This window comes from Camellia sinensis, chromosome 5, assembly GCF_055761805.1.
Source record: "Camellia sinensis isolate YWXY chromosome 5, ASM5576180v1, whole genome shotgun sequence".
NCBI classification, from domain to species: Eukaryota; Viridiplantae; Streptophyta; class Magnoliopsida; order Ericales; family Theaceae; genus Camellia; species Camellia sinensis.
Genome location: NC_138965.1, coordinates 83997706 through 84025534, shown reverse-complemented (window position 1 = coordinate 84025534; position 27829 = coordinate 83997706). Strand labels below are relative to the sequence as shown.

At 39.7% G+C, this 27829-nt stretch overlaps 1 protein-coding gene across 1 annotated transcript; it reads left to right on the top strand.

Annotated features, from left to right (window-relative positions):
- Nucleotides 1-10802: 10802 nt before the first annotated feature.
- LOC145791500 (protein FAR-RED IMPAIRED RESPONSE 1-like) lies at nt 10803-12542 on the top strand. Its single transcript, XM_082871855.1, has 3 exons — nt 10803-10883; nt 11180-11257; nt 11670-12542. The coding sequence occupies exons 1-3, from the start codon at nt 10803-10805 to the stop codon at nt 12540-12542; spliced, it is 1032 nt and encodes a 343-aa protein (XP_082727981.1).
- Nucleotides 12543-27829: the final 15287 nt, after the last annotated feature.

Here is a 27829-nt window from a genome sequence, read left to right as displayed (position 1 = left end):
CATATTTAATTTGTCATGACCCGAACCCACCCTTAGAAGTTTGGATCATAACTGGCTAGTAATCATGAGATTACTTACAGGTTCAGATAGAAATCAAATCATATTTAATTATATGGGACCAGAAACGGAAGCAAAAATATAAAATTTTGTCCAATAAGCTTGTGCATAAATGGCATGAACAAAAACTTCTTTTATATATATATATATATATATATATTAATAACTCACACCATACAAACAAAAAAAGATAATATATGTCCCAAATCATGCATATGTCATTAACATACAAACACCAAACTTATATACAAAAGTGGTCGAGCATGACCAACAAAAGGAAATAGAAATTCAAAAGACAAAAGAAACAAAAGCCTCGCTCATGAGGCACTCATGACAGATATCACAAAACTCGGTATCCTTCACAGGTTCACTAAGGTTAAGGCTGGACATCCCGTTACTCACCTACATACATATATATAGACGGTGTGAGCTAACGCCCAGTGAATAACATCATAGTAAAGGGGTTATGTGAATGAGTTCTATTAAATGACATATACATTTCTATATCATAAATAATTTATAACGGAACAACCTTAGGTCCAACAGATAACAAAACGACCTCGGGTCTAACGTATAACTGATGTACAGAACAAAATTGGTCATGTCATAATAGAACGACCTTGAGTCCAATCATTTATTGTTGTATAACGACTATTCGATCAACTCATAATAAATAATCAGACTTATTAGATGTTCAGAATGACCTTGGGTCCAGTTCAAATATACAGAACAACCTTGGTCCATCATACACATTCATGTCACATCAATCACATTTACATATATTATATTGATTAGATAGATAGAAACTCACTCACACTTTGCAAAATCATAGTTTTGGAAAAGCTTACCACATTAGGACATTTAGCAAATAGAGTAAGTAAGAAAATATTTTTACTAAGATATTAGTCATAGTGATTCGGTTGCTGACACGTCCTCGCAGATAGTCCTACATAATTCATAAACACATACACATTGAATCACATTGCTTAACCAGATTGTTCTTTAACTTATTCAATTCTGTTAGGCTTCTTTCTAACTCTTTAATTCTTTTAGGAAGTTCATTTTATGCCTAAGAATGCCCAGAAGGGAATGAGGATGCATACGTGATCTCGAGCGAACCACTTGGTTTGTAAAAGTACTGGATGGTTCAAATCTAGGCTCGATGTTCGCTTGAGCCAAGGTGCAAAATAAAAGGTGGTCACTCGAGCGGTGGCTTGGTTGCTTGAGCTAACTGCAATTATCTGCAAAAATATTGGATGCATGAAATGTGAGCTCGAGTAACAGATTGTTCGCTTGAGCAGTGAGACAGAATTCTGGAAATTCTATAACATAATTGAACTTCAAAACTTGTATTTTCAAAAACAAACCCTTGCATGCTTGTAAACAACTTCTTAAACACTTAAAACTCTTCCAAAAACATGAGTACAAAGCTAATTTGAAAAAATCAAAGCTCAAAACTTCAAGAATTCTTCAAAATGAAACCTAAATCTTCATTCATGTTGATTTTAATTCCAAATTCTATTCCAAAGCTTCAAAACCATGCAATTCACTTTCAAAACCATGTAATTCATGCATGCATGTACAATTCATCTTCCAAATTCAACAAGGATGACAAAAAGATGCTCACAAATGGTGAAACTCAACAAAACTATGCATGCATGTATGAATTGCCTCTAAATTCATTATCTCTAGCTCAATTCTTACATTTAAACACATAATCTTCTTGAATTCACATATTTGATGGTTTAAACTCATGAATTAAGGTATAAACACTTAACTATAATCTTCAAGAACACCAATTCTAGCAAGAACTTGAGTTGTTCTACCCAATTCTCCAATTTCCTTGTCAAATTCCAAGTCTTCTAGCCTCTTCTCTCTCTAGAACTTGAGTCCCTCTTTCTCTAGAGCTCTCTCCTCAGATTTTGAGTTCAAATACAATTAAGGGAGTCCAAACTCCTAATTATACCATATATATACATATGGATTAGATTAGGAGATTAATTAAGGTTTAAATTTAACTAATTACACTTAATTCTAATTGATTTAATCTAATTAATTTAAACTGAATCAAATTTTAATCAAACTTTCTAATAGGCTTTAAAAATCATGTCGGTCACATTAAACTAACCACTTTCGGTTTTTGTTGCCATTAAGGCCTTTAATTTTCATATTTTAACAGAAATCATAACAGATATTTCTACGATCAACAAATGTGAAGTCAAAAGCCACATCAATCACATAAATAACATTCAAATTCACACCTAGCACATAAGCACATGTAGAATTAAAGAATTAATGACATAGTATGTGACAGGGTTGTCACATAATTCCACTCATATTATTATTCTAAAAGAGAAAATATGAATTCACAATTTCAACAAATTACACAATTCCAAGGTAAATACGCCATGAAGTACCTAAAGAGAGTCCCAATATCGACATATACCTAGGTTTATACGCAAAATATCCCCACATTTGTTAGCTATTAATATGGCAGGGAATGGACACCCCAAATCATCTGTTTTTCCACTTTTATCAACTACAATATGACAGGATTAGTGGACACCCAAAAACACTTTCTCACATTTGTCCAGCAATATGCTCAAGACAGGGCAATTGGGCACCTAAACTTTCCCCCGCCCGGGTACCAACAACACATAACTCTTTCCAAAAAGTGACTCCCTACCCAAACTCACATGCTATTTAACACCTTCTTAAACAACCTTTCCAAGATTTCCAAGTATTCATAAATTCTTTAAGTAAAGGGTAATGTACACCACTCAAGTAATTTAACAGAGTAATGAGAAACAATATTCATAATCCAAGAAAAATCTCAAGAGGTTCCAATTTCACAAGTCTCTATCAATACATATTCAAAATATCATAATATATTCATCAATTTTAAAGAATTAAAAATCAATTTCATATTTTTCCCAAATTTTACAACTAGGGTTTTCATATATTTGGGGCTTTTACCCCTAAATCATGCTAAATGTTATTTCCTAACTAAAATCTTCAAAATCCAAAGCCATTAATAGAAATCTTAAGAAAATGTAGAGAAATTTTCATTTTTGAAGCAAAATCCAATTTTGTAAACTCAACCATTAAATTATAGCATCAATGTCATAATAGCACTACATAAACATCCTCAAAATAAAAAGATACAAGATTAAAAGTAATCCTATCTCAAGTTTTAAGACTAAAAGCTAGATAATCAACAACCTCTTTGCGAAATCCCAATCCAATTGGTGGAAAGCTTGGCCCTAACCCAAACTTCAACTTTTGTAAGCAATGGGTTTGTAAATCTAAGTAGAAATGGAAGATTTCTAGAGAGAAAAGGCTAGGGTTTTCGGAGCTAGAGAGAGACAAGAAGAGAGAAAATAAAAAAGTGAAGAAATGATCTAAAATGTGACTTTTTAAGTTGTTGAAATCACGTAAATCGCTCGAGCGGTGAATGAGGTCTCTCAGTATTTCTGCCTGCAAAAGAAGATACTGGGAACCCCTCATCTTTGCTCGAGCGACCACTTGTTCGCTTGAGCGGTCCCTTGGCCTGTAAAACAAACTGTTAGGAGCATCTCATCTCTGCTCGAGCAGTCTTTCCACTGCTTGAGCGGTCACCTGAAACAAATTGTCACAACATTGATTGAACTCTTATGAAACTTCTTGAACTCTAAAGTTTTCCATTGCAACACCAAACTTCTTGAACTCCAAATGCAAATTATGACGGTTCCGGTTCAAACCCGACCATTTTCATGTTCTTAGATCTAGAATTCCATATCTTTGATTGTTGTTTATACCCTTTTCATCTTATTGTTAGTTGAGTTTGGTTGTTTGGAGTTGCTGGTTGTGTTGAAACAGGTAGGGAGTTAGTTTTTCAAAAGAGTTATTGTCACTTTCCTTTCTTGTTCACTTGAGCGGTGCTTTGGTCGCTCGATTGTTCTTTGTGATCCCCTAGTATTTTTGCAGGTTTGCAAAACTTTTGGAAGTAGGGTGATCGTTGCTCGAGCAGTCCTTCCGTCACTCAAGTGGTCTTTTGTAGTTTGTAAAATATTTGGGAGTGGGTCATTGTGCACTCGAGCGATGGTTTGGTCGCTCAATCAGTTTATGCGTACATCAGATCAGGAAAAAGTAATTTTTAATTACCTTTTTGGCTCACTTTTTCATCTCTCTCTCTCTCTAAAACACTTCAAACCCTAATTTCTTCACTCTTTCTCTCTAGTTCTGTTATACTTCGTATTCCTTCAACTAGTGGGATTGCTTTTGACACTCTTATTATTGTACTTGGAGCCTCTTTGATTCATTTTAGAATATTGATTGAGGTGACATCATAATGGTAAAATATGATTGAACCAAAAATATTGATTCAAATAATTGTCCTATGAGCAGTCTTCACTCTTTCACCTTTTTCATTTTTCACACTTTGAATCTAGATGTAAGACTAGAACCATTGGAAAGCTTATTTTTGGGGCTTCGATTTAGACACAGAAACAACCCAAAACGGAGTCCGGAAGAGGGAGTTATGCCCATTTGAAATTTGAGTATATGTATTGGAAGCAAGTCCGCTCAAGCAAACTTTTTACCGCTCGAGTGGTCGGTGCGAGTTACAGAGATTTTGGGAGCTTTCTTTCGAAGTTAGCACTTTAAAATCCCTATTTTTGGCCAAATCTTGTCACTTTTTCTCTCTCTTCTCTCCTTCTCCTCCATAGCCAAAACCCTAGCATTCTAACCTTGATATCTTCTACTTTTATCAAAGATTCATCCTAGATTTTGCAAGATAAGAAAAGAGGAAGCGAAAACCAATATATCTATTGATTGAATCATTTTACCTTTGAAGTTCTCTTTGGATATTCATCTTCTTGTCTCCATTCTTGACATAGAGGTACTTTTAACTTGATATGTTTATGATTTGAGATATATATATATATATATATGTGTGTGTGTGTGTGTGTGTGTGTGTGTGTGTGTGGGTGTGTGTGTGATATTTTCTTAGTTATAGTAATGTATGAAAAGATTTTGTGATATAAAGTGGGTTTATGAATAAAAATGGGTTTTACTCCATGTTTTGAAAAAAGTTTATGCATATTCTTCTTGATTATTGTTAGAAATGGTGAATATTGACTCTTTATATGTAAAGAAGGGGAAAACCCCAATTTTTCCAAAAACCCTAGTTTTTAAATTTGATTTAATAATGGGTTTGGCCAAATTGACTCATAAATCTTGAAATTTGGTGATTGATTATGGAAATGGTGTTAAGATATGAGATTATTGAATTTTCTTGGATATATGTATTAAAATAGATGAATATTAAAATTGTGAAAAGTAGTGGGGTTAGAAGCCCTTTATTGTTGATACTATTAAATGTTGTTGTAAATTGAACAAACCTTTGGGAAATTGGATTTGAAAACTCATGCACCATGTGCGTTATAATTTTCTCATGTGATTTTACAATCTTGTAGATGTTTGGAAAATGTCAAAAGGGGTAAATAGCATATGAGTCTAGGTAGTTCAGTCGGGTGGTAATGGGTTGTGGGTTGTATTTGGTACCTGTGTAGAGAATCAAGGTGCCCAATTGTCCTGTCTTGAGCTTATTGCTAGAAAAATGTGGAAAAACATGATTTTGGGTGTCCACGAGCCCGCCATTTTAGGAGTCAGTAAATGTAGAAGAGGAAGGTTTTGAGTGCCCATCACCCTGCCATTTTTAGAGTCGACAAATATGGGAATATTTTCTATATATAAATCTATACATGTATGTATGGTTTTGCGACTCTTGTTTGGGACATCATAGCGTATTCACCACCCCATGATTGTAAATGAGACTTTGAATGGAAATTGTGCATTGAACATTTTTGATTTTTAAAAGAGAAAATATGGATTTTTTTTCCTAACAAGTGCATGGCATGATCATAAGCATCTTGATTATTTATATATCTTGTTAATAGTATTTCTTACTAGGCATTAGCTCATCCCAAACTAACAACATTTCAGGTATTGATGGCGTGACTCCGCTCAAGTGACAATGCGGTGAAGATTTTGAATGGAGCATGTGGGCTCATTGGATGCTATTTGTTGAAGCTCCAGAGCTAATGTGTGTTAGGACTAAATGCCCACCCTTTTGTGTAACCAAGGGGTTTGCCTTGAAACTTGTACACCATTAGGGCATCTTTACTTTTGATTTCTTTAATTTTGTGAATTATAACTTGTATTGTGAACATAAGATGTAATAGTTTAATATAGTTCAATGAGAACAAGATTTACTTAATGAGAGATAATATTTTTTTTAAAGTATTATCTTACGAGAGATGGATTTATTTGATGGAAACTGGTGAATATTTAATAAAAATTGGCTATATAAAGGTGTATAAATTTTCGAGCGTTACAAGTTCTTATCTAAACACCTCCATATATCCAGATCCATTGATTTCTCCACCATAGTCCCTTAGAGAAAAGGGTAGAGCTCGTAGAGGGGTTCGTTTTAATCGGAGAAGATTTTGTTTTCGTCTCCGTCAAACTTGAACTCTTACTCTCCTCTTCTTCTAAACTTGAGGTAGGGATTTCTTTAACCTTTTGTATGATTCTTAACTTAGTTATTTGTTCTTTAAAAAGGTCTAGTGATTTAGGGGTTATGGGTTTGAATCTAGGGTTTTGATTTGGGTTGTTTTTAGTAATATAAAAGAGGGGTTTTCGAAATGATTCATGGGAAATGTTTGGGAGATGGTTACAATGTTAATTTGTGTCGAAATTTTTGAAATCTCTTCTTAAAATGCATTATTGAAAAGAATTAATCTTTGGTTGGAAAATTATTGAATTTTGGAAAATAAGAACAAGGAAAGTGGTTGGAATTTGAAATGAGAATGAGAATATATACATGATGATGAGGACGAAGTTGAGTATGTAATATCACTCCTACATTGAAATTATGAGATTTTGCATGTTGTTGGAAAATTTATCTTTTGTTTAGAAATATTTATTTTGGACTATCGGTGGAGGATAGTTTTGATTGTTGTAGAAATTTCATCAGGAATAGGTTAATTGAAACCTATTTACTCATACACATTGCATTGAAGATTGTTGTATATACATATTTTGAAAATGTATTGTTTTTTTGAGAAAAATTAGTGAATACCTTAGTGAATCTAGTTAGGGAGTGTGGTTGTGGTTTTATTATTTTGGCCTGTGTGTCCATGGTGAAAGTCTAGAAATCGGCACGGTTAGATGTTGTTCCTTCCGGATAGTACTGGTAAAATGGCTTTGGTTGTAGCACTTGTGTCCTTCAAAACTTTGGGAAGTGTATTTGAATCTTTTATTTTATTTTGGGAATCTTTAAGTTGTTGTATCTTGGTTTTTGAGGAGTATAAATTGATTTAAACTTTTTGGGAATTGCTCGTTCACGCTTGTTTATGTTGAAAAGTTGTTTGAGAAACTAAAAATCTTGTTCTGGGGTCGACACCAGTCTTGGTGGTGTCAACACCTTCCTTTTGTTGTTAGCCTCAAGGGTCGACACCAGTCTAGGAAGGGTCAGCACCTAGCATGCTGTCAAACATAAGTGTTCCAGCTTTTCTTCATAAGGGTCGACACCTCTGCTAAAGGTGTCAACACCTGTGAACTTTTTCCAGATTTTTTAGTTAATTTGGGCCCTACTTTTTGGGGTTTTGGACCAGATCTTTTGGGTTGACTTTGGAGTTTATTTTTATTTTGACCTAGTACTATAAATAAGTCCACCACTTGATATTTTCTTTACTTTTTCTTCTCGTTTCTCCCTCTAAACCGTGAAACTCTCTCTTTCTCTCAAAAAGCACTTTTTTCACTCAAAAATCCTTAGATCTACTCACTTGGAGACCTCTCCTCACCTTGTTCCTTTGAGACTAATTGTAGAGCTTGTCGAGGGCTTCATTTTGATCGGAGCAAAACGTCGTTTCTCCTCCATCGACTTTTGGGCTTTTCTTCCTTCTCCCTCTTCTAAGCTTGAGGTAGGGACTTTCTATACTCTTGTATGATTTTTAACTTGGGTATTTGATGATACTGCAAATGAAGGTTGGGATTTGGGTGATTTTAGACAAACCTAGGGTTTTGGTTTAAAATCAAAAGAGGGGTTTTCAAAGTAAAGGTGTTGAAATGTTTATGGGTATGGATATGAGGTTGTGTTGTATCAAACTTGTTGATTTCGGCAAACGGGTTGTATTTGGGAGGAAATGGGGTGTTACCCTAAAATGTTTCAAATGGTTATTTTGTATAAATCATGGAATTGGTTCAATAAAGGTGAATTTGGTTAGATGTGTATGTTAATGGTGGAGTTGGAAAATTGTCGTTTCTTATCAATGGACATATGGATAGTTTATCTATTGTGAAGTTTGTATAACTGCTTAGAAATATTTGTTTGGGGCTATTGGTGGAGGATAGCTATGATTATTATAGAAATTGCATGTGGACTAGATGACTTGAAATTAACCTTTTGTTGATTGTCATTGAATATGACTATGTTTATATACATTGTATATGTATGATTATTTGGGAGGCGAAAAGGGATGTACTCCATGTGTGATTATGTGTTTATATACATTGCATATGTATGAATGATTGTTTGGGAGGAGAAAGGGGATGGACTCCATTATAATTAAGTTGGCCGGAGTATCCTGGGTGAAAGTCCTGAAATTATACATGAGTGCCTAACCTAGGGACGAAATATCTGTAGAATAGGAATTGTAGCGCTTGTATAGCCTATATTTACATGAGTCCCGTTTGACAGCTGCTCGCGGATGAAATATCCATGACATGGAAGTTTGAAGTGTTTATGTGTATGTATTATATGATTTGGAAACCATTAAATTGTAACCTCAGTTTGGGTTATTGGAAAAATAATGAAACCGACTCATGTATAGGGATGGATTGAAGGGAAATGAAATGAAATGTAACTTGGTGTTCTATGACTATATAAAATGTGATCATTTTACTTTCGGTATTGTAAAAGCACATTGCACTTATACCGTTGTTAAACTTCTTATACCGTATTAGATTATTCCTGTTGGGCTATGGCTCACCTACTAGGGAAAAATATTTTCAGGTGCTAGTGATATGCCTCCGTCAAGGACTTAGCTTGGGAGGATTGTGGAGTTGAGAGCTCACTTTCGTTTATTTGTATTTATTTGCCTTTTGCACAAGCCTAGGGCTTTATTTGTATTGAGCCTCTGACTCTTTTTGTTGTAACCAAGCATCGTCTTGGAAATCGTAAGCCCGTAGGGCATGTTTATCTGTTTATCTTTCTTCCTCCCTTTTACTTGGAAACATATGCTATAGATTCAGGTTTAGGCTTTATGAATGTATGATGCATATGCTTCCCTTTTGTACATCATATTGAATTAATGGAAGATAACTTTATTATTGATGTTAACATATAATGCTTGGTGGATGGATTATTGTATTATTTTTAGGGCGTGTCATTGGTAGTGCTTGTATAGCCTATTGGTAGACACATACCTAGAGATTCCCAGTGTTGTGTATCTACTACCCTGTTTTTTGTTTTAAAAATATTATTATATGAACTGATCATAATATGGCATTATTTGAGAAGAAGGAAGTTAAATATTTTAGTAAAGACATGCATAAGCATCACCATATGACTTTGTTACGTAACATATATTGTGTTAAAGTGTCTACTGGGTTTTAACTCACCCTATGTAGAAAATAATTTTCAGGTGCTGATGATATGCCTCCACCAAGGACGTAACTTAGGAAGACTTAGAGTAGAGAGTTTCTTTTTATTTCTTTTGTGTAATTACTTTTTGTACAAGCCTTGGGCTTTCTATGTATTGAGTTTAACTCACTTTTATTGTACCCAAGCATTGATTTGGAAAGATGTAGCCATTAGACATAAAGTCACACGTGCTTCCTTTTGTTTCACATTATACCATCATGTCATGTGTTATGATTCAGGATTTAGGATTTATAAATGTATACATGCATACGTCATCTTTTATATGAGAAAACAGAATTAAAGAAGGGTTAATTTTGTATAAGTTTCTTTTATTCCTAAAATACTATAAGGTGAGTTATCATAATAATTTAGGGGCATTACACAAATTTTCCACTGCAATACCACTTTTTTCACACTACACGATGGGGACTAAAGCACCTCAATGACTTTTTGATTTTATATACATTGAAATTATCTGCATGCAATGATTATACCTAAATGTAGATTGGTAGGTATGACACAAATTGATGATGAAATCAAATTAGAATGGAACTAAAGTATTATTTTTTAACCTAACCAAATATATATATATATATATATAACAGGACAAAAAACAAAAGGGTAAAATGGGAAGGAAAAAAAAGAGCCATCTACTGTAGCAGTACCTAAACTATCTCTTATTTAAAGTGTTGCTATTAGCACCTACCAAAATTTTTTGGACCCCCCAATTTATAATTTTTTTTTATTACAATTATACCCTAAAGTAAAATGACATTAAAAGACATTATTTAATGGAACACCCACCTATCAAATAAGAACTTATGCTCTATAATATTGGACACCCACGCCCACCTTTACGTCCACGTCCTCGTCCACGTCCACCTCTAACTCCAACTATATGTATTCCATGTTTGTAAACCCTAAACCTATTACTCTTCATAACTAACCAACATAAACTCTAATTCTATTATTTTTCATAATCATCTTAAACCCTAAATGTGTCATCTTCATCACCATCATCAACCCTATTGAACCAGAAAGTTTTGCTTGAAGTATAATGTATACTTCATTACTTATTTCACCGTGTAGAGCAATAGAGGACAAGGACAACAATTCTAATGAGACTGGTGTTCCATTGGTAAGTTTATCTATCTTTCATTAACATTCTCAATCGTTTTCAGTCGTTCTTCTTTTGTTCGAGCTGTTCAGTACTGGTTTGTCAACTGTTAGGATTATGTTCGGTAATACAGTACTGAACATAATCCTTTAGTTCAATACGTGGGTTCCAAACATTAATGCAGAGAGTCAGTATTATTAAACCGAATATAATCTTTATTTTCAACACTGTTGAACTGAACAAAACCATTAGTTTTAGGACTGTTCAGCCGAACATGGTTTTTTCAATTTTGAAATTACATTCACATGTGTTTTTAGGGTGATGCTTCGACTAGAGGCAGTAAGGTTGATTTAAAATTTGTAATGGATTATAACAATGAATTTGTCACTCATGAGGTGAGTCTTTGATTGTTTTACAAATAATGTACCTTCTTTGTCCTTTTTATGTGCAATAATTGGTTAGTTTAATTTATTTATTTCAAATATTCAAAAGTCGAGATGAGTTAATTAGATGGGCACGTCAAGTTGGAAGAAGAAATGGATTCGTTATTGTCGTGCAGAAATTAGATAGGGGTGGTATTCGTGGTAGGAAGCCAAGACTTAGCCTAGCTTGTGAGAGTAGTGGATCTTATAGGGACACTCAAAAAAATAGCAAGTCTAAGACAAAAAAAAAGAAAGACTGACTGGTACTAAAAAATGTGAATGCCTTTTTTTATTAAAGGGAAAAAAATTAGCCACAAATGATAATTGAATCTTGATGGTTGTTTGTGGTGTGCATAATTATCCTGTAGAATATCTTGAGGGTCAGGGTCATTCTTATGCTGGAAGGTTGTCACATAAGGAAACCTCATTGTTGGTAGACATGTCGAAGAGTATGGTACGACCAAATGAGATATTGGATACATTGAAACAACGTGATGATGCAAATGCTTCCATAATGAAGACAATTTACAATGCACATCATAGGTATAAAGTTGCTGAGAAAGTTGGGAGATCTCAAATGCAACAACTATTAGGTCAGTTAGTGGTGAACAAATACATTGAGTGGCATAGAAGCTGTGCAGATACTGAGATAGTAACTGATTTGTTCTTTGCACATTCTACTAGTTTGAATTTGTTACGTGCATTTCCAAAAATATTGTTGATGGATTGTACTTATAAGACCAATCAATATTGGTTGCCCCTGCTGGAGCTTGTAGGTGTGACATCAACAAACATGACCTTTTCAGTTGCATTTGCACACCTCCAGTATGAGAAAGAGGATAACTATGCATGGGCACTTGGTATTATGCGTAGTGTCATGGATGAAAATACTCTTCCTTCTGTTATTGTCACAGATAGAGAATTGGCCCTTATGAATGCCATATGTACAGTGTTTCCTGGAACTACAAATTTGTTGTATAGATGGCATATTGGTAAAAATGTACTTACTAATTGCAACAAGATGTTTGAAACAAAGGATAAATGGGAAATGTTTATAATGAGTTGGAATATGTTGGTTATGTCATCGTCTGAAGAAGTATACATGCAACAACTATCTTTGTTACTTAGTGAGTTCAGTACTTATCAAGATGCACTTCATTATATTACCTCATCTTGGTTGGATACATACAAGTCGAAATTTGTGGTTGCTTGGACTAACACATTTATGCACTTTGGAAATTCTACAACAAATAAGTAAATACGAACATTTAAATTTATTATGTTTAGTTTTTTATAATAGTTCATTTTCATGTATAAGGTTGAGAGTTCATATGAAAAACTTAAAAGATATCTTGGATCAAGTCAAGGAAATTTTGAGTCGAATTGGACAAGGATACACAATTTACTTGAGTTACAACATAGTGAAATAAAATCATCATTCAAGAAAAGTAAGATAGTTGTGCAACATGATTTCAAACCTGCGCAATTTAAGGAGCTTCGTGGTAATGTCTCAATTACTGCATTAGAGATCATATTGGCAGAGTCCAAATGAGCATCTTGATTGTACATTTTTAATTGAGCCAACTGTGTTTGAACTAGTTGAATCAGCATAAGATAGTTATTCACCCGGAGTCATTGCCAAGGCGAGTGTAACAACTAAAAAGGTGAAAACAAAGAAGACAGAAAAGATACGTGGTTCACCAGTGAGGTATGTAATTGTGTCATGTTGTCTACTTTATTGTCTAACATTGGCATTGGGCTGTGATAAGTTCACTGGCTTCGATCATTGAATCCAAATTGCTTTTTAGGTATTCCTTTCAAAATTGAGATAATATATTAAATACGTTAAGGATGTTGCAGTAGATAGCAATTGTGGGTTCCGAGCTATTACTGCTTTGATGTGTTTTGGAGAGAAGAAGGATGGTTACAAGTGAGAAAAGATTTACTTAAAAGATTTACTGTTTTGATGTTACAGCAGTTGCATACACATAATGACCACTACAAGAAATTATTTGGATCATAAGAGAGAATCAATGACCTTACCAATATCTTGGCATATTTTGAACCAAACCCTGGGTTGGACGGGTGGATGACGATGCTGGACATGGGTCATCTTATATCTTGTTTCTACCACCAAGTCATTTTGGTCCATATGCAACAATGTTTGACATTCCTCCCTCTTAGGTCAATACTGATGTTTGTTGCCTCTCGCAAGGAGATATGTATTGGCTTTGTCAACAGCAACCATTTTGTTAATGTATTGGTTTCTAATATTTTTGTACATTCTTGTACATTCTAACGGCAACATTTCTTAATAACGACAACATTTTTGTACATTCTAATATATATATACATATATATATATTGTAGCTCATTTTGGAGCTTGGTCATCCTATTCCACCCATAACAACTAACTAGCGGAAGTACCATAACCCTTGTGTAGTAGGGTGGGAGGTTGCATACAGTTCCAAAGTACAACATTTCAAATCACTCATCAGTCTAGACGTAGCCACAATCAAAAAAATAGACCAAGACGAGGACTAATGTCACACGAGTGAGATAGGAAATAGAATTAGAATGAATTTCAGGTATGTTATTTTTTTTTTTGTTATACTAAATTAGAATGGAAAAGATAGAATTAGAATGGATTTAAGTTATATATTTTGAATGGATTTTAGTCATGTTATTTTCTTTGTTATAATGAATTGGAATGGTAAACAGTAAATTGAAATGGATGTTATTTTCTGTGTTATATTGAATTAAAGTTTATGAAAAAAGTGAATTGGAATGGATTCAAGTTACATAGTGGTGAAAAAATTTTGTTCAGATATACAGTTCTGACAAGATCACTAAAGTTCGACAAAACAATTCTAAACAAAGAATATTTGTTTGGACATACAGTGTTGAACGAATTATTTTTATTAGGTTTTACAGTACTAAAATGATTAGGCCAGCAATTGTGATTGGGCCAACAAGCATTTATGTTCGGCACTATAGTACTAAAAAAAAAAAAACCATATATGTTCAGCATTACAGTGCTAAACGAAGACTATCTGTTCGGCATTATAGTGTTGGATGAGTCATTTTGATTCGGTTTTACAGTACTGAACAGGGAGGATTTGTCGGTTAGTCAATGATGAACATAAAATTCCTGTTTGTTCATTAGTCAAGATTTGTTTATTCAATGATGAACATAAAGCAATAAACAAAACAATATTTCAAACAAACAAACTATCAAACCAATTCAAACCATCAAACCAATTCCAAACAAATTCATTGACTTCAATATCATTGATAAACCATCAAACTAATTCATTGAGTGCCCAAAAAGGTATGGTAAAGTCATATACAAGCCTGGCTCATACTTGTCTCATATACAAACTACCATCAAAATGCATGCCAAAAATTTCTCAAACAAACTAACATATACTAAAGTGTTACTTGGCCTTTGTTACACTTGTGATTGGGCCATATAATAAAGTCTAACATATGTTTGAGACTAAGATTTCAAAAAACACATTTAAAACATTTGAAACCAACAAATACTAAAGTCTAAGACGTTTCTCCACGTTTCATGTGACGAGTGTATACCAAGTTCTCTGATGGTGTATGTTCTTTAGTGGACTGTTGGCCCTCAAAGACTTGTGTCATCTTCTTCATAGCATTGTGTAACATATCTCGTGTAGGAGCTGCTTCACTGTATTCGATTTCGATTATTGAATGTGAAATGCTCAAGGCACTATCAATGCGATGCAAATAAGAAAATAAAACTTAACAATTGCCTTAAACAAAATATATATGAAAATGAAAAGGTTAAAAGTTGACATACGGATTGAAGTTGACGATAATCAGCTGATGTTTCAGTGCGTGGGTTATACTTAGAATGATGTGTTGGGTTTTGAACTTGCACGTGTGAAATGGAAGTAAACCATCCAAGTAACCTGGCACACAATCCCATGGATGCAAAACTGGAACACTACTCGTCGTCTCAGACTATAAGTAATTTTCCCGACTCTCCCAAATCGCATCCAAGTATTTATAGGCAATGCTGTACTATTTTGCAGTGGATCCCCTAGAGGCTCAAATTGGAGCAAACAGAGGTGAGGGAATACTTTGCACCCTGCCAAACTATCTCAGCACCCCATCCAGATGGTATGGTTCAACAATGTGCATGCATTTTAAGCATCTACTATAGTAAGCAATATCAAAAAAAGGATGCTCAATGTGCTTATCATGGTATGGATCCCAAACAACCTATAACAGTCAAAAATTTATATGTAAGTTATGAATTAGGTTGAATAATAGCAAGTAATATGTATATACACAGAGTTAGGATTAACACTTACGTCATGGGCCTCTAATCGGTCGAGGTCCTCTCACAACCTTTGTAAAATAGACGTTGATGAACTAGATTAGGTATGAGAAATCCAACAAAAGACACGAGGCTGATCTTCATTTTATTCCAAATTGGGGTGGCGGTCTAGCACCAACAAAATGCTTGCAAATCCAAGCTTCTAGCAATGTAATGTATCCCTCTATCTGTTTCGCGGCATACCTTGTGAAAGTACCCAATTGCCAGTATAAAAAAGCCAATCCGGCTGCACCCCAAGCATAAGAAGCAACCGATCGCAAATCCATAAGAAAAGACAAATACACTACTGGAACACGTGTGCCAGTCTTGTCTGCAAACAAGGTACAACCTAACAAATATAACAAATATGCCCTAGTTGTACACTCAATGATATTATCATTGTCCACATCAAACACTGACCCAAACCATTGTCTCAACCATTCTACCTTGACAGACTGGCCCTGTGCTACCTTCAACACTACATTTGTCTCATCTACTGTTACTCTCAAAGCCTCAACTAGCAGATTTGCAGTGTCAACGTTTGATAACTTCTTGCAAGAGACAGATTTACCAATCACTGAATCCCTAGAATTACACTAACATCATCTAAGGTTGGTGACATCTCACCAAAATGGTAGATGAAACCTGTTTGTCTCTAACTATCATCTTTCCACAAAGGTCGAAACTACAACTTTGTTTACAAATTTATATGAGCAACTCAGTAAAGAAATCAACCCCGAATCCATAATTAAACCATGAAATTTGAATTGTTCATTTTCTTCAAAGTTGAATGACCATTCAGCAACTTTAAAAACAGGATTTAAGCATTTAAGTATTCCACGTTCCTGCAACATAGAATTTTTTTTTTTTTAAAAAAAAAACAAGGAATTAGTAAAGTTGAAACAAAATTTAAAACATGAAGTTAATGTAAGACAATGAGTTACATCATTATGCCAAATTTTTGCTTCTACATGACAATGAAAACTCTTCAAAATTAAAGGATCATCTGGCCCTCCAGGAAAAGGTCTGATAAGATCTTCATTAACTTTTTTAGTTGTATCTACTGGTTGGTCTTCATAGTCACCCATGCTTGTTGGTTCATCACCCGGATCATCACTTATGTCTGTTGGTTCATCACTCGAATCATCACCCATATTTATTGGTTCATCACCCAATTCATCACCCACGTCACTGACATTCAATTGGCTGCCCCCATCGTTTTCAACCTCAACCATTTTTGCTAGAGCAGCACCTATGTCATTCATGTCCTGTTCATTAACTCCACTACCTTGATCCTTAGTCTTACGAGTGCATCGAGGTCTCTTAGCCGCTTTTTGAGAAAGTACAACATTACGTCTCCTAGATGCTATTAGGCAATCTCAAGAAGTTTCCATCATAGCTGTAGACACCCCATTTTTGACTGACCTTAAGACTCAGACGTCACCAATTGAGCGCTTGGTGATGTTGCATAATGTGCTCGTTTAGAAGTTTCAGAGTCGCGGTCGTGAGCCCTGCCTCCGGACTTCCGAACCCTTTTCTGTGCCTTGTCTCGGTTTGCGAACCAGACTCGGTTTTCTTTGTTTCTTTTCCTGAGGGGAGGGAGAGGTCCCGTAGACCATCTCTCAATGTCCGTAGGCTACATTTGGTGACCGTAGGCCATTTTGCCCATTTCGGAGTCCGGTTCCCGGTTTTCGGAGCCGTCAGGCCGTGTGCCTCGGTTCGGGACCGCTTAACCATCTCCTGTTGCTTTGATTTTTGGCATACATCTTATTTCATCCCTTTTGAGGGACACTGGGGGCTGAGAAACCCACTTCGAGGTCGAATACCATTTTCGGTGCTTAACAACCCATTTTCGGGACCCCGAACTGCGTGTTTTGGCCCCGGAACATTCGTTTTGCAACGGTTTTCGTTCATTTTTGGCAGGTACCTCTGTTTTATCACAGGGAAGGTCACTGAAGGGCGGGAGGCTAGCAATTGTTGCAGCAACCAGTTATCTCTCCTCCGGGGCCTCCCGGCGCCCGTTTTTCCGACTTCCGGGCTAATGTTGAACACCCTAGGGGTAGCGTTGCCAACTTTCAACCACATATCTGTGATCTACACATCTGGGAGGCCACTAAAAGTTGGTGGCCGGCCATTAAGGTCACCTGACCCTTTTGACCCCTTTCTTCCGGGCTAATGTTGAACCCCTTGGACCTTTTTTCTCGAACTTTGAACCACATATCTGTGATCTACACATCTGGGAGGCCACTAAAAGTTCATGGCCGGCCAGTCATTCAACTTGACCCTTTTGAACCACTCTTTCCGAGCCAATGTTGAACCCCTTGGACCCACTTTCTTGGACTTTTAACCACATGGTTGTGTTGTACACACATAGGGGTACCTCTCCAATATCTGGCCGGCCAGAAAAGCTCCTTGACCCTTTTGACCCCTAGCCGGCCGGCTAGGGGGTGTGGCCGGCCGGCCACCTCCAGCAAAAGTATGAGGCCGGCCTGCTTCCTTGCACTGTACCCTTTCCAGCTGTGGGGCAATATCCCCCAGATATTTTCTGTATCCGGGGGATATTTTGTGGGGGAGTTTTGCCCTCCTTCTCCCCCACCTTTACACCCCATTTTTGATCTTTATAACCAGCTGGTGGCCTTCTTCATAGGGGTTAGAAAAACTCTCCTTCAAAGCTCCATAGCCAACTCCATCTTCTTCCCTCTCAATTCTTCAAAAAACCCTAAGTCCCTAACCTTCATTCCTTCTACACCACCAAGTTCTACCACCACTACCTCACCTCCAGCAGCAAGGAAGGTTTCTAGAAGGCAAAAGAAGCTGCAAATCCATCCAAGAAGCAACAAAAGCTTGAATCTTCAAGGGTAAGTTACTCTTTTAACCTTTTGACCCTTTTCCTTGATCTATTTCTAAGCCCCATTTCTTTTTGGTTTCAAGCTCCGGCCCTAACTGAAAAGGGCCATATTTTGAGCTCATCTTCACTTCTCATTAAGGGCTCAACCCTATTTGAGCCCTCCATATTACACTTGCTTCATTGACCCCCTTGTATGTCATGTTTTTGCATGCTACTTTTGACCCATGAGAAATTTATTTTCGAGCATGTTGTAAACTGATATAAGGCTTATTTTGATCCCCTCTTCAACATTGGAGAAGGGCTCAACATTGTTTGGTGTTTCCATGTGTCACTTGTAGTTATACCCCTTATTTGGCCTCATTTTTGTATAAATTGATAGCCCTCTTTGCTTCTGTTTTTGGACCTTGGTCCGAACTGAAAGTGGTCTTATTTTGACCTATACTTCATGATTCATTCACACTTATTTTCTGTTTGGTGATTATTTTGTATACTTCATGTTTTAGCACCTTTTGAGCCTCATTTTGCATCATATTTTTAGCATGTTTGTATACTGATTTTGAGGCTGCCATATACTGTAAATGTCCATATTTTTGGTCCATCTTCAGTGTTGTAGAAGGAAATTTTTCAGTTTGGATTTAGCTTATACCACTTGCTTCATTACCCCTCTTTTGGCCCCTATTCTTGTATGCTATTTTTCCCTTACCTATGCTTACTGTTTGGCCTTGTTTATAACTGTAAAAGTGCATCTTTTGGGACTGTCTAGCTTCTGTCTTTGCATTGCATGTCCATATTGTGCATGTTTGGCATGGCTATAGGCCATTTCGGGCGCCTAATGTTGCATTTCGGGACATTTCCTTGCATTTCATGTCATTTCGCCTCATTTCGGGACTGTTTTCCCTCATATTCTAGTGCTGAAATTCCATTAGTATGCTTGCATACCATTTTTGCCATATTTCATCACATTTTATCATTGCCTCGGTTTGCGTGCCCGTGTGCACGCATTTCGAGGCACTCCGTTTTTATCCGCCGGCATCCGATGTGAGTGTGGCTGAGGCTCACTCATGTTGGTATAAGCCCATTTGTCATTTCCATATCATTTCATCGCATTTTATCATTGCCTCGGTTTGGGTGCCCGTGTGCACGCATTTCGAGGCACTTCGTTTTTATCCGCCGGCATCCGATGTGAGTGTGGCTGAGGCTCACTCATGTTGGTATAAGCCCATTTGTCATTTCCATATCATTTCATCGCATTTTATCATTGCCTCGGTTTGCGTGCCCGTGTGCACGCATTTCGAGACACTCCGTTTTTATCCGCCGGCATCCGATGTGAGTGTGGCTGAGGCTCACTCATGTTGGTATAAGCCCATTTGTCATTTCCATATCATTTCATCGCATTTTATCATCGCCTCGGTTTGCGTGCCCGTGTGTACGTATTTCGAGACACATATCATCGCCTCGGTTTGTGTGCCCGCGTGTACGTATTTCGAGACACATATCATTGCCTCGGTTTGCTAGCCCGCGTGCACGTATTTCGAGACACATATCATCGCCTCGGTTTGCGTGCCCACGTGCACGTATTTCGAGACACATATCATCGCCTCGGTTTGCGTGCCCGCGTGCATGTATTTCGAGACACATATCATCGCCTCGATTTGCGTACCCGCGTGCACGTATTTCGAGACACACATTATCGCCTTGGTTTGCGTGCCCGCGTGCACGCATTTCGAGGCATCTCATTTTCATAGCATTGTGTATGTTAGGATTGCATCTTAGTTGCATTTCATGCATATTGCATCATGTCCGGAATAGGAGTTAGCCCGGGCACGGGAAACGAGGTACATTTCATACTTCGAGTGACGGAATGTGTCTCAATTCCCCAGTCACCGACACTCCGGATTATCCATGATGGAGTTAGGTTTTAGCCGTAGTTTCATGTGCATTCATCCTATATTGAGTTGTGCATTTCGACTCCTCGGCCATCATGCCTCGGCATGCGTAATTGGTGGCACGAGGATCGAGACATGCATATATCTGTGCAAATACATTGCTATGCCCCTTTCCTGCTCTCTGTTGCAGCAAAATCAGGAATCAGCGACCTTTTGGGGGCTTAGTACGCATTTCAAGAACAGGTGTAAACAGAGGCTAATTGGGGCATTCCGGTGGATTTCCGCGCAAGACAACCCGGACATGCATCATCCATCAGAAGCAAGGCAGTCCTTGGCTTGCACGCCAGTTTTATTTGCTTTCTTAGTTAATTCTTTAATTAATTAGGATTTTGTAATATTTCGGACTGTAATATTCTTTTATTCGGGACTGTAATATTTGGACTGTATATTTATTCGGACCCTCCGAGTGAGGGCACAACTGTAATAAGTGTGCGTGTGTGTGTTGTATGTCTTCCAACCCCACGTCTTTCTCCCTTTTATTTATCCGCTTATGATGGTTAGATTAGGGCATATTTAAATTAGCATACGGTATGACAGCATGTTTGCATCATTCATCTGTATTGCATGCACCGGGCTCGGCGCACCATACTAACTGCATCGTACTTTCAATTCCAAATTGAATACATGTTAGTTGTAGCATTTCATATACCATCTTAGAACAGCCGAGCCTACTATAGTTGCATTTTTGCATGTGTTACATTAGGCATTTCTGTATACTTAGGATCATGCATGATTTCTAATATAGTTTCTATTTTGGCTCGGAGTACTCGGTGAGTTTTATGCTTTAGCATCCTTGCATGCGTGTGAGTGTTGCCATGAATAGCATGCTTACCATGAGGCTATGTGCTTATGTGATATAACTGCCTGAATGCCTGTGGGTGAAGGGTGGGTTACTTAAATTGGAATAAATCATCAAATATTTCAAGCCTATCTGCGGGTAGCAAACCATTTTCAAAAACAAACATGAAATGTTTCGTTCCAATTCAGGCGACCCGGTCTATATTTGTATGCTGTGCGCATCACATAGTAACCTAGGCTAATAACCGAAATAAGAACTCGCAATGTTTTCAAAAATTGATATCATGGTTAGTAGAGGCTGGTCTATGACCGGGCGAGCGGGGGTGCTCACGAAGTGACCTTCCCCAATCGTACCCAAGTTCCCGAGCCGAGGCAACTTTGGTGATGACGGACACGTGGCCTTTTGGCACCGAGTCAGGGTTTCCTAAATTTCCCAAAATAAAATATTTAGGTGGCGACTCTGTATCTGGCAAAGCAGTCCATGTTTGGCACTTCTTTCAAAAATCTGTTTTCTCAAAACGATTTGCCGGATTTGGACTCTTTGGTTCAGACTTAGAACCGTGACTACGAAAAGTCGAGTCCGAGCTGTAGCGAGGTCCCCCCCCCCCCCGTGGGCTTGTTACAGTTTCTGGCGACTCTGCTGGGGACTTAGAGAACTTGACTCGAACCCATGATATCTGTTTTTGACTACACTTGTGTGTTTCTTTGCATTGCATTTGCATTGGTGCGCCTAGGACACCGTGTTTGCCATCTGCTATTCCTGAACGGTTTGCCGGAGGCTTGTCTTGTCAAGGCATGACCATAAGGCTGACCGGTTGTGGGCTCTGCCAGTATGGGAACACAAACCCCGGTTTTACCGGGGCACCCTCTTTGACCATTCGGCCTAGTGCATATTCGGATCCATAGTGACTATTCCAAATTAGGACAGGTTGCTTACCCGTTTATAGGTTGTTTGAAACCACTGCGTGCGTAGTGAAACCCTAGCTCCCGACAAAATAGGACAGGGAAACCCTACCCCAACATAGGGGTGTTTTGGCTCTCACTTATCTGTTATGTGCTTTAGAGTGCGTCTCTACAGGAATGCATGTATTAGTATATGAGTTTGGGCATCAGGCCTGCGGGCTTCAGTTCAGAATTGTCAGTATCAGGCCTGCGGGCATCAGATCAGTATATGAGTTTGAGTATCAAGCCTGCGGGCTACGGTTCAGTATTGACAGTATCAGGCCTGCGGGCATCAGTTCAGTATTGTCGACATCAGGCCTGCGGGCATCAGTTTGGTATTACGGGTATCAAGCCTGCAGGCATCAGCCAGTATTTGAGGATTAGTTATCTGCGGATATCAGATTCTGTTTTAGGGAACAGTGATACAGGGATGATAATCAGTGTTTGAGGACAGTGTGTATTTTAGCTTATTGACTGTGTGTTGATTATGCCCGACTGTGTGTCTTGCATTTTATTTTAAGCTGTTATGCTGTCCGTTTATCTGTTTATTTATTTCCTTTTCGCTTTATTTATCTTCTGCTAGGTCAGTTTTAGCACGATTGCTTCCGACCCAACAGGCATTCCCCAAGCACCTTGGACACGAGGTCGTCGACTCCACCGATCTGAGGATCTAATCGACGGACAGCCAGTGTTCCGTTCTCTACCCCCTGTTACAAGAAGGAAGCAGAGAAAGCGCAGTATATCTGAGCAGAGAGCACCAGAACAGTGGTATCCCCCATTAGTGGACAGTTGGATTGAGATCCCCATTGAGTCAGATCTGCCAGTAGTTCAGACAAATCGAAACAGTATGACGGCACCGACAGGAGTTGAGGAAATGATGCGCCAAATGCAGGAAACTATGCGGGCTATGCAGCAGGATGCTGTCCGCCGGGATGAGCTTGCTAAGCAACAAGCTGAGATTATGACCCAACAGGCTGAGCTTATCACCCGACTGCAACAACAAAGTACAGCATCTGCTTCGCACCAAATCCCTCCTCCGACAGGAGCCCCATTACCTGAAAAGGCTCCTGTTATCCAGGACGTCCCTCCAAACACCCAGACTACTGTACCGACTATCCAAAATCTGCAAGAGGACACAAGTCTTCCAACGGGGCCAGCTCCGCCCCCGATTCCACCACAACTGTCCAAGGTTCATATATCCAATCACCCGGACTCTCCATCCGAGGTCGAGGTTGATCAAACAGCTCTGAAATTGAGCAAACTGGAAAAGCTCTTCAAGAAATCCCAAGGGGCCAAGGCTATGCCGGATATCGGAGATGGATATACCGAGGAGGCCGTAACGCTCCCTGATAGGTTCAAAATGCCACAAATCGACCGTTTTGACGGGACCGGTGACCCCATGGTCCATATCCGACTGTTTGCAGATGTCTTGCGGCCGATGGGCCTAACACGACAACAGAAGCTCTCACTATTCGGCCGAACCCTGTCGGGTGTGGCCTCCCATTGGTACGCAAGATTATCAGATGAAGTGAAGAAGAATTGGGATGAGATGGCTGAGGCCTTTGTCACACAATATTCATACAACACTCAAATCGAGATCACAACCCGTGATCTTGAAACGACAAGGCAAGAGCCTAAGGAATCTTTCTCGGACTTTGTGATCCGATGGAGGGCAAAGGCGTCAACGATGACTTTAAGGCCTACTGACAGAGATCAAATTCGAATGATTGTGCGCAATCTCCACCCGAAGTTGATGCAAAGAATGATTGTGGTCCCCTTCCCTACTTTCGCAGATTTACATGATATGGGGGTGCAAATAGAAGATGCTATGAGGCAAGGACTGTTTGACCAGGACAGAGAACAACCGAGGAGGACCTTCAATCGCAACAACAATGCGGGCCCGAGTGGCGCTGCAAATACGAGAGCCTCGGAAGTTAGTATGGTCACCACCACTCCCCCTCCCCCTCCAAGGCCCACGACTGCCACACCATTCTCCGGCGCGTCCGGAAGCAACTCACAAAACAGCCGTTTCCAACCACGAGGCCAAAGAACCTTTACTCCACTATATATGCCTCTGACCAAGGTTCTGGGAATACTGATCAGAAAGAATCATTTAAAACCCCTGGAGCCGAAGCCCTTACCAAATCCACTCCCCCCCCTCATACGACCCGTCAAGGTACTGCGCATATCACCAACAACACGGTCATGACACCGACCGTTGTTACAGATTGCGTCATGAGATTCAAGATCTTATTGACAAACAGGTGATCGCGCCTCCTGATAAACCCAACGTCACAACCAACCCTCTCCCACCACATAACCAAGCTCCTCCTCCCAAAAGAATTAACTTTATCCAGACTGGGGTCGCATCTTACGATCCTAGCATCTATATCACGCCCACCCACTTACCCAAGCCGGAGGTGTTCCTCCCCGATTGCACTGACTTCTTGTGCATGGTAGACGTCTCCAAAACCCAACCAGAACCGATGGTGGTGACCGTCGAAGACAGGGCAAGGCAGATTTTGGGAGAGACTGAGTTTGTTGAATCTGGGACTGGGCAGAGTTTTGCTGAGAGAGCCTATGATCCAAGCAAGTACATCCTATCAACGAGCCGAATTGGGCTAAGTGTAGAATTGCCAGAGACAGGAGAACTATGCATGATCCGGGGGGATGGATCTGGGCTATGGGCAGATGAGCTGACAGCCGTAGAGGAGGACTTTGCTAACTCGCAATTTCTCGAGGACCAGGAACTGGAGGATGCATCGATTAATTGGTATGATTATGAGGAATCAGAGGAGGCCACGGGATGGCTCGAAGATCAACCGGATGCAGTGGGGGAAACCCAACCAGAACAGAGCCCGGCAGGGGCGGAAATATCAGTTGTGGCCGGAACGGCCGAAAATCAAGTTGTACCGCCGGAGAGCGCCGGTGTTGAGAATTCCGCTCGGGACATGGGCATTATTGATATGGGAACTGTTGAGCAAACAACTGTACTGACGCAGTTAGAACAAGAAAAATTTGAGGCTACTGAGAGAGCCAGAAAGGCAAAGGGCCCTGAGGGGACCGAAAGTGCTGTGTGCACAAAAACAGACAATGCTGCGAGCATATGGATAGAGAGCACTGAGAGTGCGAGTAGACCGGAGCCGGACAGATGTCTGTTGGCTGCCAGTGGAATGTGGTGGGAAGATGACGATTTGTGTCTTGCCCACACCGATGAAGACTGGGGGAATAACCAGCCGGATGATACTTGGTACCTCGATGAGGTTGACCATATGACAAGAAGTGGGCGGTACTTCAAGCCCCCACACCTTGACCAACCCGAGGCATCCGGGAAGGATAGAGAAGCAGAAAGACAGAAGGAGAAGCAGATTGAAGATGAAGCTGTGCTGAAACAGTTGAAGAAAATACAGGCAGACATCTCCATCTGGGGACTGCTAATGGCATCACGAGTGCACAGAGAAGCTGTCCTATCTGCTATGGACAAGTCCAAACTCTCCATAGACACCACGCCTGAACAGCTGGTTGGGCTGGTTTTTCCAGGAGGAGGTTCCCCGGCATTAACCTTTTCGGACAAGGAGCTACCGCCTGAGGGCACAGGTCATAACAAACCTCTCTATATCTCTGTGGAATGTAGAGATAAGTGGATACCGGTGGTACTTGTTGATACCGGGTCTGCAATCAATGTCTGCCCGACCAGAACGGCATATGCAATCGGGTTAAAACCCGTGGACTTCGTCCCAACCACCCAGGTGATCAGAGCATATGACAATACCAGCAGAGAAGTGATGGGGACTGTTAAAATTCAAACCAAGGTTGGTCCAGGACAACACAGCATTGAATTTCATATCTTGGACGTTCCCGCAACCTTTAACCTACTTTTGGGGCGACCGTGGTTGCACCAGGTCAAGGCAGTCTCTTCCACTCTACATCAGATACTAAATTACCCTCACGGGAAAGGGGTAGCGATCGTTTTCGGGAATTCATCAATCCATCCGCCGCCGGAAGTGTCTACACCTGTCTTGGAGATTGAGCACGGCACGGAGGATGTGTTTTTGTCGGGGTTCACTTTAGCCGAGGCTCAAGTGGTTCAGAATGTCATGGCTGTGAATGAGGGCATGTATGTTAGTGCACAATCTATATACCTCATGAACAAGCTAAAACATATCCCCGGGATGGGATTAGGGAGAAGCGGCCGGAAGGGCGTCTCAGTATTGGCCGAAGTGCCACACAACCCCCACGCCTTTGGACTGGGTTATCTGCCCACCAAAGAGGATTGGGTAAGGAAAGGAAAAGAAATGGCCGGAAGGGCCAGGGCAAAGAAGGCCGGGAAGCCATTTGATTTAATGCACAGGCCCATCTGGGGTACCCTAAACGGACGTTTCGTCCGGGAGGGGGAAGATTTTCCATTCTACGGCTTCCCGGAGCCATGGCTAAACGCGAGGGGGGAGCGCGTGCCTGGTTTTGAAATCTTCTTCGACATACAATTATCTGGGGATGACGTTGCCGAAGCGCAGACAGACCCACCAACTGAGGTTGAGCAATGTGAAGCAGTGGATCCTGAGAGCACAGAGCTTGAAATGGGGGTAGCACTGGCGAGTCTACTATCAGATCCTCCGATCGGCCAAGAGTGCTTGGTGGATAACTCTTCGGTTTCTGTGATTGGAGATGAAATAGCTGCGGGCTTTCCAGCGCCGATCTTGGATGCATCTATCGCACCTTCTCTCATCTGGCAATATGAAGAAGGCTTTTTATCTAGCAGTTCCGGGTCAGGTAGTGAGCCGGAATCTGATTCTACCGAATCTTCTGCGTCGGAATCAGATTCCAGCTCGACTGAGTCTGAGTCCGGTATTCCTGGGGGTGATAACCCGGATACCACAGTCCTGTCTAGGTCGTCTTTTTCATTTTATTTTGAGTCTGTTGTAACAGAGGAATCTGACGGCTTGGAAGTATTTAATGAGAATGATGTGGATGTGGTTTCCGAGTATTTTTCTGTGCCTTTGATTTATTGCTTAAATCAGGATTTTCAAAATTTTGATGAAAACAGCGAGGAAGAAATTCCCCCAGTTTTGCAACGATTAATTGATCAAGAGCAGGAGAGATTTGTTAAACCTTTAATGGATGAAATCACTACTGTGAATGTTGGTACTGAGAAGGACCCGCGGCTGGTCCAGATCGGGTCCACGTTGTCTTCAGAGGAGCGCGAGCGCTTAGTCGCTTTATTAAAAGATTTCAAAGATGTTTTCGCGTGGTCCTATGAAGACATGCCTGGAATCGATCCTGAGATTGTACAGCACCGGATCCCTCTTGATCCAGAGGCCCGCCCTGTCAAACAGAAACTCAGAAGGATTCGCCCGGACTGGGCCCTCAAGATTAAGGAAGAGGTCACCAAGCAAATTGACGCAGGGTTCCTGCTGGTATCTGAATATCCAACTTGGTTGGCCAACATAGTTCCGGTGCCAAAGAAGGACGGCAGAATTCGGGTCTGTGTAGACTTCAGAGATTTGAACAGGGCCAGTCCGAAGGACGACTTCCCCTTGCCGCACATCGACGAATTGGTGGATTTCACGGCAGGACATGCCTTGCTTTCGTTTATGGATGGTTTCTCAGGCTATAATCAGATAGTGATGGCACCCGAAGACCGGGAGAAGACTGCGTTCACT